The sequence below is a fragment of the Panthera uncia genome (assembly GCF_023721935.1).
Source record: "Panthera uncia isolate 11264 chromosome A3 unlocalized genomic scaffold, Puncia_PCG_1.0 HiC_scaffold_11, whole genome shotgun sequence".
Classification (NCBI taxonomy): domain Eukaryota; kingdom Metazoa; phylum Chordata; class Mammalia; order Carnivora; family Felidae; genus Panthera; species Panthera uncia.
In genome coordinates this window covers 88,248,104-88,263,128 of record NW_026057578.1, presented here as the reverse complement: position 1 = coordinate 88,263,128, position 15,025 = coordinate 88,248,104, and the positions used below count along the sequence as shown (strand labels likewise).

Genomic DNA, 15,025 nt, shown 5'->3' with positions numbered 1-15,025 from the left:
ACTGTGGGCGGGGCGAGTCTGCCTGCGAGGGGTGAGCCTCTCCGTGCTAGGCGCCGTTGCTAGGGCGACGGTTAGGCAAGAGCCGCGGCAGCAAGGCAGGGAAGCTGCTTGAAACCCCGGAGTTGGAGCGACCGCTGCGGCGATGGCTCACGAAGGCTCGGTGAGCTTCAGCTCGTCTGGGGGTGCGCTGAAGCACCGGAATCGGCCTTTAAGTTCGGTGGCAGGAACCATGCATGGGGTAGGCTCCGCGCTAGTCGGCGCCGGCCCACCATGGGAGCGTTCGTGGTGACCAAGGAAGCCACATCAGTCTCGGGCAGAAAAATCTACATCTCCACCACGCACGCTAACACGCTCTGCCACAGTCGGAACCTGAAGGAAAAAGTCAAATGGGTGGTGCAGAGCCCAAGAATAGGGCTTTTTGGAAGCAGCTAATGCATGTAATAAGTCTCTTATACTGAGGTACCCATTCAAATGGATAAACCAGAATTGGTCAGGCATTGGGGAGAGGTGTTGCTAAATAAACTCCCTTTCAAGGATTTTTAAGAGAAAGAAATGGATTAAACAACTCTGAGGCTGCACTTAAAAGTCAAATTGTTTATGGGGCGCCTGGGTGGCTCAGTCAGTTGAGCGTCCGGCTTTGGCTCAGGTCATGATCTCAGGGTTTGTGAGTTTGAGCCCCGCGTTGTGCTCTGTGCTGACAGCTCAGAGCCTGGAGCCTGTTTCAGATTGTGTCTCCCTCCCTCTCTCTGCTCCTTCCCCGCTCATGCTCTGTCTCTCTCTCTCTCAAAAACAAATAAAACATTAAAAAAAATTTTTAAGTCAAATTGTTTAAAAGCCAAGGAAACTTTAAATAAAACAGATTTGAGGAGGTTTTGTGCTATAATATTTCTAGCCCCTCTGGTCAGGCCATGTCTAGGCACGGTCACTATCACCGGTGCCACCCATGAAACACTGGGAGGGTAAATACAAGAAACAGACTCTCCTCTCCGGATCCTACGTGCCCTGCTCTGGCCAAGCCTGGTCTGGGCTGTGGGTTATTCCCTGGGTTTGCCACCAGGGCTGTTTTCACCAGCAGAGAAGGGAAATGACACTTAAGGGATTTTGAGGTTCAGTGTAAGGTTTAGGAAACACCAGATTTGGGGGAGAATGAATTTGGGAGGATATCTGGTATGAAGCAATAAGGTTGGGGTGAGGAGGCAAAGATTTGGGAAGATTACATTTAGAGGTAAATTTTGGAAAGAACCAAGTTCAGAGAGACTTGAAGGAAAGTGAGAAGGTTCCCAAGAATCTGCTCATAAATTTCTTATGTCCCTAAAATGAATTTATGGAACCAATCTTTTTCTTTTTACGTGGCGTTTTCTTGATTATAAAAGGATAAAGACTCATTATAGTACAGAGAACTTATAAAATAGAGAAGAGCACAAGAAATAAACATATCCACTGTTACAGTTTTGGTGTTTTCCTTTTCTTTCACACATAATGGTTTATACAACTGAGATGATATGTCATTTTATATCCTATTTCTATCATGTATCATTACATCATAAGTATTTTCATGTGCCATTGTAAATTCTTCCTAAAGATTATCTTTAATCATTGCATAATATTCCATAATATAGAGGGCACACAATTAACCATATATTCTTTTTGTTACACATGTTTTAAATATGTTTAAATATGTTTTAAATATTATGCTATTGTAAATGACAGCTCAGAGAGTACTGAAGGATATATTGTGATTTTCACTTCAGAATATGCCTTAAAGGAAGGAAGATTGGACACCTTTTCAAATGTTTGTTAGTCATTTGCAGTTCCACTTTTGTGAAATGTTATGTCCTTTGCTTATCCTTTGGGTCTTAGGCTTTTTATTATTTTTATATGAGTTTTTAGTATACTTGGGAATATTTATCCTTTCTTCTATTTATTGCAATTTTTTGAAAGCAGGATAAAGTCAGGCTCTAGGGGCAGACAAACCTGCATATGAATTATGACTCCACTACTTCCTTGCTGTGTAATCTGGGCAAATTCTGTAAAATGAGGATAAAAATAGCAAGTAGTCTAAAAATGTAAGACTTGAGTCGATTGTATGTAAATGAAACATTTAAGTGCCAGTAAATGGTAACTACTGTCAGCTTGTACTTAGGAGTGTTTTTAAAATATGTATAGGAAAAAATTTGCATATATATACATATATATGTGTGTGTATATATATATATATATATATATATATATATATATGGCTATTTCTTTATTATTTCTTACATAGCTTTTATGCTTCGGTAGGTCTTTCTCGCCCGGAAATTGTATGACAATTTAACCTATTTTTTCCTACATTTAATTTTTTGCTTATATTTTTATTTCATTTGCATGTGTGTATCCTTTAATTCATCTGGAGTTTATTTAGATGTATATTGTGAAATGAGGATCTAAGTTGATTTAGGGGAGGGAGGAGGCTCTAAAGAGCACTAACCATTTATTGACTCCTTAAGTTCTTTGAACTCTCAAGAACTTTGAACCTTTTGAACTAGTGCCAATAGCAGGGACTGTGTCCTTAGAGCTATATATAGTTTGGGTATACTCTGTAATCTCAAGCAAGTGATGGTTAATTTGTGTTGTTTCAGTTTCTTTGTAAAACGGATTTAGTGAGCTGTTAAGAAAATTAAATTAGCTAGGTCAAACATCTAAAAACGCATCTGACACATCGTAGGCTCTTAGTGGACTGTTCCTTTCAAAAGGCTTTTCCTTCCTACTGGACAACTTGAGAAAGCTTCTTCCTAGCCTATAGCTGTGTCTCCATTCCACTTTTCCAGGTTTCCTGCCCTGATTGCCCCGTTCTTTCCTCACAGAGGCAGATCCGGGACCGCGGGGTGACCCGATCCAAGGCGGAAAAGGCGCGACCGCCTACGGTTCAGGTACCACAGGTGGACATCGTGCCTGGGCGGCTCACGGAAGCGGAATGGATGGCGCTCACGGCCCTAGAGGAGGGAGAGGATGTTGTGGGGGACATCTTGGCTGATCTGATGACGCGAGTCATGGACTCTGCTTTCAAAGTCTACCTGACCCAGCAGGTGGGTCTGGATGGGGGTTCTCCAGACCATCTCCACCCCGCCCCCCCAAACTGGGCTAAGACCCTCTCTCGCCTCCGTAGTGCATTCCATTCACCATCAGTCAGGCCCGGGAGGCGATGCTGCAGATCACCGAGTGGCGCTTCCTGGCCAGGGACGAGGGAGAATCTGCGGTGGCCGAGGACCCCACGTGGGGCGAGGACGAGGAACCTTTGGCATGCACGACGGATGCTTGGGCTCAGGGATCAGTGCCCGTGCTGCAAGCGCCCGCCTCTGTGGGGCTGGAGGAGATCTTCCAAGGCGAAGTAAGCCCAGCCCCCAGCTCCCTCCGCCCCTCATCCCCCTACTCTGCGCCTCGCCGCCGCCGCTGCGTCTTCGTTCTCCTCACGGCCTCTCTGGACTCCCCCACCCTTAGTTCCTCTCTCCCCTTTCCGATGTGTCACTATCCACCCTCCACCCCTAACCTCGGTGTATATCCCTAGGACCGAGGGAGCGTGGACCAGATCTCTTTAGGAAGATCGTGGACGGCGAAAGGCTCTCAGGAGCAGATGGAATCTTGGGAGCCTTCTCCAGAGCTGCGAGTCACTCCGGGCCCCCCACCTACCCCAGAGCTGTTTCAGGAGACAGGGACCGAGGGCCTTTTAGAGGAACTGGACGTCCAGGCCGGAGACCACCAGTCCTCGGCTGGATCCTTGAACTCGAGCAGCCAGCTGTCGGTGGAGATGGCGCTCGACGGCAGTCCCCCACCTTTTCCGGATCTGTCCCAGGTAGCCAGCACCCAGGCCTCGGCCCAGAGGGTACCGCCCCGCAGCTCCCAGTTCTCGCTGGAGGACCTCTATCATTGCACCGCCCAGCCGCACGCGGCTGGGGACTGGCTGAAGCTCAAGAAGGAGAAAGTGCCCCGCATGGACTCGGGCATGTCGGTGGCCCGCCCCTCCTCCTCATTCGAGCCACAGCAGCCTAGGTGCGCGGACGCGCTGCGGGGCGCGCGTCACTACAGGGTGGGACGCATGGCCCGGGCGCGCCTGGACCCCGCGCGGCTGCCGCGCCACTGGGTGCGCCCTCTGGCTGAGGTTCTGGTTCCAGACTTCGAGGCGCGCCCGCTGGAAGCCTACCGCGGGAGCAAGAGGGGCAGGAAGACCGAGGCTCGGGCCAGACCCCTAGCACCGGGTCCCGGTGTCCGCGTCTCCCCGACAGTTTTCTTTTCTCTCTCGCCTAGTGCTCCTTTCCATGTCTTGGGCCCGGGCCCTGCTCTCCAATCCCCCTCTTTGAGCTTAGGCCCACCGCCGCCAGGCTTTGGGTCAAAGTTGGCCTTTCCCAGCCCTGGGCTTCGCTTTCTTGCCACCCACCCAACCCTCCAGGATCTGGCCCGGAGCCCCAGCCCTAAACAGTGGCCAGGTGCCAAGTGGCCCAGTGGCTGGGAGGGGGCGGCTGAGTTGCTGGGCGAGATGTGGGTAGGCCGCTGCCACGTACCTCTGCATGGCCTTCATCCCAGGGACCTGGAGGGTCAGGATCCACACAAGTGGCCTCAGATGGCGTCCCGAGTCCTCGAGGCCACCTCCCAGGTGATGTGGAAGCCCATGTTGCTGCCTGAGGCAGTGAAGCTGGCTCCTGGTGTGAGCTTGTGGAACCCAACCACCCAGGTGCTGCTCAGATCTGCAGTACCCCAGAAGGCAGACACAGAAGGCAGCATCTCTCTTCCCATCCAGCAGCACCCCATCCAGACTGGTGCCCCAAAGCCTCAGGTGACCACGAGACAGCTAACGAAGAATTCAACACCCAAAGTGTGGCCACTCCTCTCCAGGGACCTGACCCATTCTGGGTCCTGAAGCTCAGCCAGTACTTTCCTTCTTTCTACTTGCCAGAATAAACACCTCAGTTGCTTTAAGAGTTGGCCTGATGTCTGTCAGTTTCTTCCAAGGGTGCTTACTCAGGAGCAGTTGTCCTGCCGGCCTGGAAGGATATGGAACACTGGGTCCAGGGAATAACCCCATTTCCACCCTTAGGAGACCCTGCATTAGGGCCAAGGTTGCTCCCCAGCAGAGGCATTCTGGAGAACCATCTCCCTCTCTACAAAGGAATAGACATAAGGGCTACAGGTGGGGTCTGCTTCAACTGGACGAACTTAGAGTCTCTTTGCAGCAGGGGACTGAGGGGACAGCCCTGCTTAAGCACACCGTGATTAAAGACAGGAGAAATTTGATATTTTGCTTCTCCAGTTCTGGAGCTCATAAATTCACCTTAGGATGGAAGTCCAAGTTTCACTTGTAGACAACTATGAGCCTACACAGGAGAACACTGACTCTAGGCCAAGGATAGCAGCGAGGCAATCAAGTGACTAAGGCACTCAGCTGAAGGTGGAGTTCACTCTCAGTTTCAAACAGGACACTTGAAAAATCAGAGAGTGACTGCCTCTTTAAATTTTGTGTCCTGGACAGCACACCAGCCTGACTGCTCAACCCCACTCAGCTTTGACTAGCTCCTCCCCAACTTACCTTCACTTCGGCACAACACTTCTGGTAGCAGGTCAGCAAGTTTTTGCAATGTTGCAGTGGTCTCTACTCAGCACCCTTGTCGGGAGCCCTGGCTCTGTCCTGCTCATTCTGGTCCTCCTGCATAGACTATGTATGTGGCCTTGGCATAAGTCTCATCTTTGGGACCTCCAGCACTGCTCCACAGACTTGACTGGGAAGACAGCGGTGGTGACTGGAGCCAACAGTGGTGAGTGCCCTTCTCATCCTGCCACCTCATTTGGCGTCTCAGTCCAGTCCCCCAGTAGCCCCAGTGAGGCTGGCCAGAGAGCCAGCACGCACTTCAGTCACACCCCAGACTAGCCTATTCTGAAACTGCCCTTCTACAGGTATTGGGAAGGCCGTGTCCCAGGAGCTGGCCCGCCGTGGGGCCCGGGTGATCCTTGCCTGCCGTAACTGGGAGTATGGACAGCAAGCCCTGGCTGAGATCCAAGTAGCCTCAAAGAGCAACTGCCTCCTGCTTGGCCAGGTGGACTTGAGCTCTATGGCCTCCATCCGTAGCTTTTCCCGGTGGCTTCTGCAGGAGTGTCCTGAGATACATCTGCTGGTTAACAATGCTGGAACCTGCGGTACATGCCTTGAACTGCTGCCCCCAGACACATTGCAGGAGCCTCCTTTCCAGTTCAGGGACCCTAAAACAGGCACCCCCAAACCTAACTGGTGCACCCTGCTGAATAACTTTAATTCGCACGTGATCCTAAAAAGCCTACCTTGAGTAATAGCCTCCATCCTTGCACGTACATGTTCCTATGGAGTTTCTACTGAATGCCAATATATGCCCTAGGTCTGTATCCCTCCATCACCCACTACCTATGTTCTCATTTCCTCCCAGGATTTCCCAAGACACTTACCCAAGAGGGCCTTGATCTCACCTTTGCCACCAACTATGTTGGGCCCTTTCTGCTTACAAATCTACTCCGAGGTAAGGAAGGATGGCTGCCTACCTTCTGTGCTGCCCTCACTTCTCATTCCCCTGGCATTTTCGTAGCTTACTGTTTCCAATGGCTACTTCCCTTCCCTTGGCCTCAGCTGCTCACTGAGTGATGACACAGTAAGCTTTTTGATGCACACAGCAGGGCAACCCGCCTGACCTAAGTCAGGACTGGGAGGCTGGTACTGAAATCGGTCAGGCCAAAATATAACCAGCAAGGGGATATAAGATCCACCTCTCTTTCCCCCAGCTCTGAGTTCTAGGTAAACCAGTAGAGTCAGTCATCTCGACAAGAGCTTCTTAAGGGTGGCACTAGACCACTAGGAATATAGACACCAGGAATGCCTACTTCCTGCTCTCAAATAGCTCAATATCCCCCAGGAATCTAGACAGAACACATCACTGTCTTGGACCCAAGTCCTTTGACTTTCCGATTTTTTAATCTTTTCTAATTAAGGAGGTTTGGGTTCTTGCTGGGGAAGCTGGGGCAGAGTGAGTGGTGGGCACTTTCTTCCTAACATTTTCTCCTGGATTGCACCCTCTTTAAAATAAAATCAATTTGGGGGGTTAGGTAATATGTGTCCAAAACATAAAACTGAAAGTGTACAAAAGGGATGACATTTCAAAAACTCTCCTCTCGGGCGCCTGGGTGGCTTGGTTGGTTAAGCGTCCGACTTCGGCTCAGGTCATGATCTCATGGTCCGTGAGTTCGAGCCCCGCGTCGGGCTCTGTGCTGACAGCTCAGAGCCTGGAGCCTGTTTCAGATTCTGTGTCTCCCTCTCTCTGACCCTCCCCCGTTCATGCTCTGTCTCTCTCTGTCTCAAAAATAAATAAACGTTAAAAAGAAATTAAAAAAAAAAAACCTCTCCTCTCAGGGGCGCCTGGGTGGCTCAGTCGGTTAAGCAGCCAACTTTGGGCTCAGGTCTTGATCACTCTGTTTGTGAGTTCAAGACTTGCTTTGGGCTCTGTGCTGACAGCTGGGAGTTCAGAGCCTGGACCCTGCTTTGGATTCTGTGTCTCCCTCTCTCTCTGCCCTCCCCCACTCACTCTCTGTCTCTCTGTCTCTCTCTCAAAAACTGAATAAACGTTAAAAAAAATTTAAAAAAAACCCCCCAAAACAAAAAACCCTCTCCTCTTCTGCTTGAAAATCAGCTACGCGTTTGCCTCTTGGGAGGCAATTTGTGTTGCCAGGATCTCATGGGCTCTTTAGTGGCTGATTAAATTAGCCACAAATGGAAAGTGAACAAGCGCAAGGCAAAACTGCATGGGTTTGCAAGTAGGAATGTTTTGTCTCCTTTGCAAAAATTCTAACACCCTGGCTGCACCTTGCTTAGTAGTAGGTTCTTAAACTGTCTTTTCTCTTCTTCTTCTCTTATCTATTCTTCTTCTTGCCACTTCTAGAAATCACTTTTCACCATATTACTTGCTTAAAATCCTTGGAAGGAAGGTGCTCTATCCTTTACAGGAGAGACTCTAAACCCCTTATCTCCACTTACAGACCCCCTGCAGACTGAGAGCCTCGCCTTTTGCCCCTCCTTAATCCATACTTTTCTCTCTAGCAGACAATCTGTAGCTCTTGGTCCGCACTTTTTTCCCCCCTCCAGCTGTGCTTTTTGCTTTTTGCCTCTATCTGCACTGTCCTCTCCCACTCTTTTACCCTGACTAACTTTATTTAGTTCATCCACCAAGACTGAGCACAGATACTGCCTGTGCTGTGAATCTTGTCCTTCACCTCCCCCAGCAGCCTCCCATTTATGGGGCTCCCTTAGCCTTTGTACACATCTCTGTTCCTGCATTGACATTGTTCCAGGATGATCGGTCTCCAGTTAGGCTGTGAGCCCCTTTAGTCTTTATGTCACTATGCCTAAAAGTTTGGGGTCTGTTCTCTTTAAGAATAATTCTGTTTCCAGCAAAATTTTGGCTAAATACCACCTGCTCAATTTTTCATTTGTGATTCTTAATTTAAATGTAGGGCTCAAAATAGTTTTAGCATTTTGAACACTGTAAACTCATATGTGACAACTACTATTTTTAGTATTTTATAGAATCCAGACTATATATATATATATATATATATATATATATATATAATGTTAAGTGCCTTACTATGTGTATATATATATATATATACACATAGTAAGGCACTTAACATTTTTTTTTAATGTTTATGTATTTATTTTGAAAGGGGGAGGGGCAGAGAGAGAGGGAGAGAGAGAATCCCAAGCAGACTCCGTTCTGTCAGTGCAGAGCCTGATGTGGGGCTCCATCTCATGAACCATGAGATCATGACCTGAGCTGAAATCAAGAGTGGGACACTCAACTGACTGAGCCACTCAGGTGCCCCCCACCCACTTTTTTTTTTTAAGATTTAACTTGTACTATTTATTGTATTTATTATTATTTTTTTTACTTTGGAAGATAGTGGTTTGTTTTTTTTAACACTTTCCCAAGTGTCTCTATACACATTTCTTTCCCCACTCAACATAGCACCCTTATGTCCTTAGCACCTATCTAGGTGTCTGCCACAATCCAGAGACCTAACGAACATTTGGGTGACAAATATGTGAAAGACAGGTGACATGATGTCTCCAGTCTCTCCTTTTCCCTCTTGGCCACCAATGAGGTAAAACATAAATAAGGATCCATTAAATTAGCTCCAGCTGGCAAGTGGAAGAAAAACAAGGCAAAAGTCCAAACTCTACAATGAAAGAGGAGGAAAAACATTAGGAAAGTAGCTAATGAAAATGAGTCTCAGTTCACATTAAGCTGTCCTGTGCCTAGCCTGGGGAATGTGGGGGGTGGGCAGTGACCCTATCCTGAAAATCCTGGATGGTCCCTGCTCTCTTGGAGTCACCTGGAGAGGTAGGTTGGGGAGTGGGCATGGGAGTTCACTCCAGAACTTGGATCGAATAAGTGTGGTTCTCTTTCTACCCAGGGGCCCTACAGCGGGCAGGGTCAGCCCGGGTGGTGAATGTGTCTTCCTTTCGGCATGCACATGGGTATGTTGATGAGGAACATCTGACAGGGGCTGGTAAACCCTTGATCCTTAACCAGAATTATGACTGCAGCAAACTGCTCTTGACCTCCTTCACTGGGGAGCTTGCCCGGAGACTTCAAGGGACAGGTAATTGCCTATGAAACCCCATTATTCCTCCATTCCCAACACCACCTCCCAACAGTCCACATCTCATCCCAATATGTTCTGGCTAGTGTCCCCCAACCCAGCTGTTAATCTCTGCCATTTTTCATCTATGCAGCCTGTATTTCACTCAAGTCTGTCTTCACATCTCCCTTTCAATCTTTCCAACTCTCTTATCACTCCTAACATCCCTTTCCTCTCAGTATTTTCCAATACCAACACCATCCGTTATGTTCCACCTAAAGTTCACCCAATGCTTTCAAATACTTATGTCTCCTTACTGGCTTGAACACTACCATTCGTGTAAGTTCCAGAGGACCGACTTCCTGGACACCACCCCAAGCCTCTGGTTACGTCTGCCCACAGACCTGGTAGGATCTTTGCATTATTGCATACTGGAGAACCGCACTTAACTCTTTCTTCCCATGCTCTACTTGTGTCTCATCCTTTCAGGTGTGACTGTGAACTCTGTGGACCCGGGTATAGTGTACACAAATATCATGAAGCATTTTTCTTGGTCATACCGCTTCCTCTTTTGGCTCTTCAGCTTCTTCTGTAAGGTGGGTAGGGGAGGAGCTGGCTAGCCTGAAGAGGGTGGGGCAGGGCTCTGCTTCTGTGCGTCCCCAGTAGGCTAAAGTCAGCTTGGCATGACTCCTTCTCTTCTCCCATGTCTCTACAGGATGTCAGACAAGGTGCAGTCCCAGTCCTCTACCTGAGCTTGGCAAAGGAGTTGGATGGCATTTCTGGAAAATATTTTAGCAGTTCCTGTAGGATAATTCTTCCCGCGAAAGCTGCTCAGGATCCTCAAGTGGCCCAAAGGCTCTGGAATGCCACGGTCCAGCTAACAAACCTGGACAAGATGGACTGATCCCCCGTGCCCCCAGCCCTAACTTTGCCATCCTCCCTGATTCCCAGCCCCTACTCTGATCATGGCTTTTGTTTGTTGGCTCCAAGCATCAATCGCCTTGTCTAGTATAGCGATCACGTCCTTTTCCTGTTGCCTCAGTGGCATGAGAGCTCAGATTAGCCAGGGGACAGTTTTAGCTTCTACTTTACTGCCAGTTCTCTAATGGAAGTGTTCATTCCTTGGATGCTGGGATGTCCAAATCTACAGAGTCCCACGTTGTGGTGACCGGGGGGTAAAACTCCTTCCAGTGGAGATTAGGGGTGCTGGAAGAAGGGAAACTTCCACCTGTACCTCTTAGTTTCTACCCATGTACTTACTGACTCTGGGGGAGACAGCACCACACAATGCCATCTTGATTAAAGCATATACCACATCCTGTAGGATAGCAGTCTGACTTCACAGAGTGTTGTCTCTCAACTGGTACTGTAACTGAGCCTGCAGATGATCATTCCACATTTCCGTTAAACCAGCTGCTCCTGGGTGATGAGCCAAGCATTCAGATCAGTGAATTCTGGTGGTGGGAGCCAATTGTTTTTTCCCTCAGGTCTTGGTTCATCTGTATAAATTTGGGGATCGGCTCTTCAAATTTCACACACATACATGAATACTTTTTGTGGTTGCATTCCATCTATGATGTGCAGTTTTCCTAACCTTGGACAAGTATACTCCTATCTGTTTAACTCTCTTTAATATCTTTACCAAATTTTCAATAATTTTATCCATAAAGATCTTGCACCAGTTTTACTATATTTAATTCAGGTACCTTGATTTTGACACGATTGTAAATGGGGCTCTTTAACATTTGTGTGCTGATTGTCTATCAAACAACTTGGAAAAGTTGTCTAATTTTAATGAGTTCTCTGTAGGTGCTTTTGGTTTTCCTACATAGAAAATCACCCCATCAAGGAAAAATAAGTTTTACTTCTTCCCTTTCACGTATTCTAATTTTTGTTTCTTTTTCTAGGAGACCCTCATAGATATTCTGGTGTTAAACCAACCCTGTATTTCTGAAGTAAACCCAGAAGCCACCTAGCATTTCTGGTCGCAGTGTTGCATAGACATTGCTAAATTGAACATGCTCATTATTGTTTAGCACTTTGTACTGTGTTCATAAATGAGATTGACCTATACTTTTCTTCTTAAACTTTTATTTAAGCAATCGCTGCACTCAACGTTGGGCTTGAACTCACTGCTCCAAGAGGAAGAGTTGCACGCTCTTCCAGCTCAGCCAGCCAGGTGCCCCTGGCCTGTACTTTTCTTTGCCTATATTGCCATTGTCTGGTTTTGCTGTCATGGATCTATTCATTTTATACAATGAATTGGGGATTTGTGTTAATCCATGGACGTCATCTGAGAAGCAGTTGCCAAGTTAGGAATGAATGTTCAAGAAAGCTATTATGGGAAATGGCTGCAAGAGAAAATGGGGAGGAAGCTGGGAGAAGCTGAGAGGGCCACCAGACTGTGATCTGAGTATGACCCTGAGTGAGGGAGGGAAAGAAGGCTGGTTGGAGCCTCTTAGAGTACAGTGCAATGATTTTTCCATTTGTGGATTCCCTCTCTTGTTTTGAAAGTATGCAATCTATTTATGTCCTTTAGTGGTTAGTCAAAAAATTTCAACCTGCCTATTTGAAATTGGGTGGGCCTGTCCTAATCAGGTGAGCCCTTTAAAAGTGTTTAGGTTTTCCCAGAAGCCAGAAAGACTCTCCTGTTTACCATGAAGAAATAAATCGCCACATTGTGGAGAGGGCCATTCCTCGGGAACTGAATTCTGCCAATACCCAGTGAGTCTGGAAGAGCACCCGGAGCCCAGATGAGATTGCACCCCTGCAGTACATGGTGATTTCCGCCTGGTGAGACCCTGAATAAAGGATCCAGCTAATCTGTACCCAGACTCCACATCCACAGAAACAGACAGCACCCGTGTTCTTTCAAGCCGCTGAGTAGTAATTGGTTATGCAGCAATAAAAAGCTCATATGGGATCCAAAGAACCGTCTCAGTTTTATTTGCTTGAAAATGTCTTTATTTCACCATTTTTGAGGGATCATTTTGCTGGCTAAGGAATTATAAGCCGACAAGTATTGTCTTTTATCTCGCTGAGCATAATTTCTTTGTCTCCTGGCTTTCATTGCTGCTATGAGAAATCAGATGTTAATCTAACAGTACTTTGTAGGAAATGCCTTTTCTGTGTTGCTCCTTTTATGGTTTTATTATTGTCATTGCTTTTCTACAGTTTCACTACTTTTAATCCAGACGTGTATTTCTTTTTGTTTGTTCTGGTGGGAATCCCTTGGGTTTCCTGAATCTGAGGATATATATGTCTCCTGTATTTTTATTTATTTATTTATTTATTTGATAAATCTGACATGTTAAATTTTATAAGTTTAACGTGTACAGTGTGTTACTTTGATATATTTATATATGTAATATGACTGCCATTGAAGCAATATTTATCACATCATTACAGTACAATATTATTGTCTATGTCCATCACACCATGCATCAGACTTCTATGACTTGTTTTCTACTCGTTACAAGTTTATATCCTTAAACACCATTGATCTTATCCTTCCTATCCTCCATCTTGTAGTAACCACCATTTTACTTTGTTTTTTTCACAAGTTTGACTTTTTTAGATTGCCCATATAAATGATATCATACTATATTTGTCTTTCTTCATCTGACTTATCTCACTTAGCATAATGTACTTAAGGTCCATCCGTGTTGCCACAAATGGCAAGAGATCCCTTTTTTCTCATGGCTCAATAATATTTAATTATCTATCTATCTATCTAGATATATACCTACACATATCTGTATATGTATAATACATATATATATACATATATATATATATATACACACATACATACATACGTATAGTAATCCATTCATCCATTGATGGATGTTTGGGTGTTTCCATATTATTTTGGCTATTGTGAGTAATGTTGGGATAAACATGGGTGTACATATATCTTGTTGAAAACCTGTTTTCATTTTCTTTGGGTATATACTCAGAAGTAGAATTGCTGGACCATACAGTAGATCTGTTTTTAATTTTTTAAGGAAACTCCATATTGTTTTCACCGTGGTTAGACTAATTTACATTCCCCCCAACAGGTTTTATAAGACTTCCATTTTCACCTCATCCTCACCAGCACCTATTGTCTCTTGTCTTCTTAATGATAGCATTTTCTTTAACAGATAAGAAGTGATACCTCATTGTGGTTTTTATTTTTATTTCCCTGGTGATTAGTGATTTGGAACAACTTTTCATGTGCCTGTTGGTCATTTTTATTGCCCTCTCTGGAAAATTTTCTATTTAGTTCTTCTGGAAATTCTTTAATCATATTGTTTTTGTTGTTGTGTTAGTTCTTTGTATATTTTGGATATTAACCCTTTATTCGATATATGGTTTGCAAAACTTTTCTCCCATTCTGTAGGCTGCCATTTCATTTTGTTAATTATTTCTTTTGTTGTGCAGAAGCTTTTGAGTTTGATGTAGTCCTGTTTCTTCATTTTTACTTCTGAGTTTGGATAGTGGTGATGGTTGTGCTGGTTTTCCTTTACACTTCAAAAGTATTCTAGCTGATCTAAGAATTAAATTGACGTGGGACAGATTAATAGGAGAAAATCAAATTCTGAGTCTCCCTCTCTCTCTGCCCCCCCTCCCCCATACTCACACTCTGCATCTCTCCCTCAAAATAAATAAACATTAAAAAAAAAAAGAGAGAGATAAGGGACAAAGAAGAGACTTTGATCAAACAGGCAGTGCCAGGTTCCTCCCTATTTACCACCCCTAGTTAATATTATAATGTAGTTATCTATGGTGAGAGCTCTCTTCCTGAAGAGGGTCCTCTATTTAAGTTCTTTTAAGCAGTTAGATGGGAGGTCAAAGTTTCTTCCTCTTTTGGGCCTTGATTATTTTTAGCTTGAAATAAGCTGCATGCCAAAGTGACACATTTTGGGGTAGACTGCCATTGGCTCCTACAGTTGCAGAATAATGTAAGTGTACTTAGTTCCATTGAACTGTATGCTTAAAAATGGCTAAAATGAGCATCTGACTCTTCATTTCAGCTCAGGTCATGATCTCATGGTTGTGAGATCCAGCTCCTCATCAGGCTCCACGAGGAGCACAGAGTCTGCTTAAGATTCTGTCTCCCTCTGCCCCTCCTCCACTTGCACTCTCTCAAAAAAAAAAAAAAAAAAAAAAAAAAAAAAAAAAAAAGGTTAAAAGGGTTAAATTTATGTATGTGTTACCACAAGAAAAAGTATGTGCATACAGTGCCTTTTAAATTTATTTTCATATGCCATTTCTCTTTAATTGAAGGGAATGGAGGCCATTTCTACTAAAATTACAGATGCACTTACTATTTGATACAGATTTATCCTATCTGTATATACCTACTCACATACGGAGTGTCATGTGTACAAGGTGATTCACTGTAGCCTTG

At 45.5% G+C, this 15,025-nt stretch overlaps 2 protein-coding genes across 3 annotated transcripts; both read left to right on the top strand.

The window, feature by feature from the left end:
* Nucleotides 1-21: 21 nt before the first annotated feature.
* On the top strand, nucleotides 22-4,955 carry CA3H2orf81 (chromosome A3 C2orf81 homolog). 2 transcript variants are annotated; one of them, XM_049651750.1, is made up of 4 exons: nucleotides 22-160; nucleotides 2,847-3,068; nucleotides 3,149-3,370; nucleotides 3,548-4,955. In XM_049651750.1, the coding sequence occupies exons 1-4, from the start codon at nucleotides 143-145 to the stop codon at nucleotides 4,892-4,894; spliced, it is 1,809 nt and encodes a 602-aa protein (XP_049507707.1). In that variant the 5' UTR covers nucleotides 22-142; the 3' UTR covers nucleotides 4,895-4,955. The 2 variants fall into 2 exon arrangements, with proteins under 2 accessions (XP_049507707.1, XP_049507706.1); XM_049651749.1 differs by having other exon boundaries at nucleotides 22-238.
* An 85-nt stretch (nucleotides 4,956-5,040) lies between these two features.
* LOC125937129 (retinol dehydrogenase 12-like) lies at nucleotides 5,041-13,019 on the top strand. The gene is made up of 6 exons (XM_049651756.1): nucleotides 5,041-5,786; nucleotides 5,926-6,165; nucleotides 6,429-6,518; nucleotides 9,463-9,651; nucleotides 10,120-10,226; nucleotides 10,346-13,019. Exons 1-6 carry the CDS (start codon nucleotides 5,609-5,611, stop codon nucleotides 10,532-10,534), a joined length of 993 nt encoding a protein of 330 aa, XP_049507713.1. The 5' UTR covers nucleotides 5,041-5,608; the 3' UTR covers nucleotides 10,535-13,019.
* Nucleotides 13,020-15,025: the final 2,006 nt, after the last annotated feature.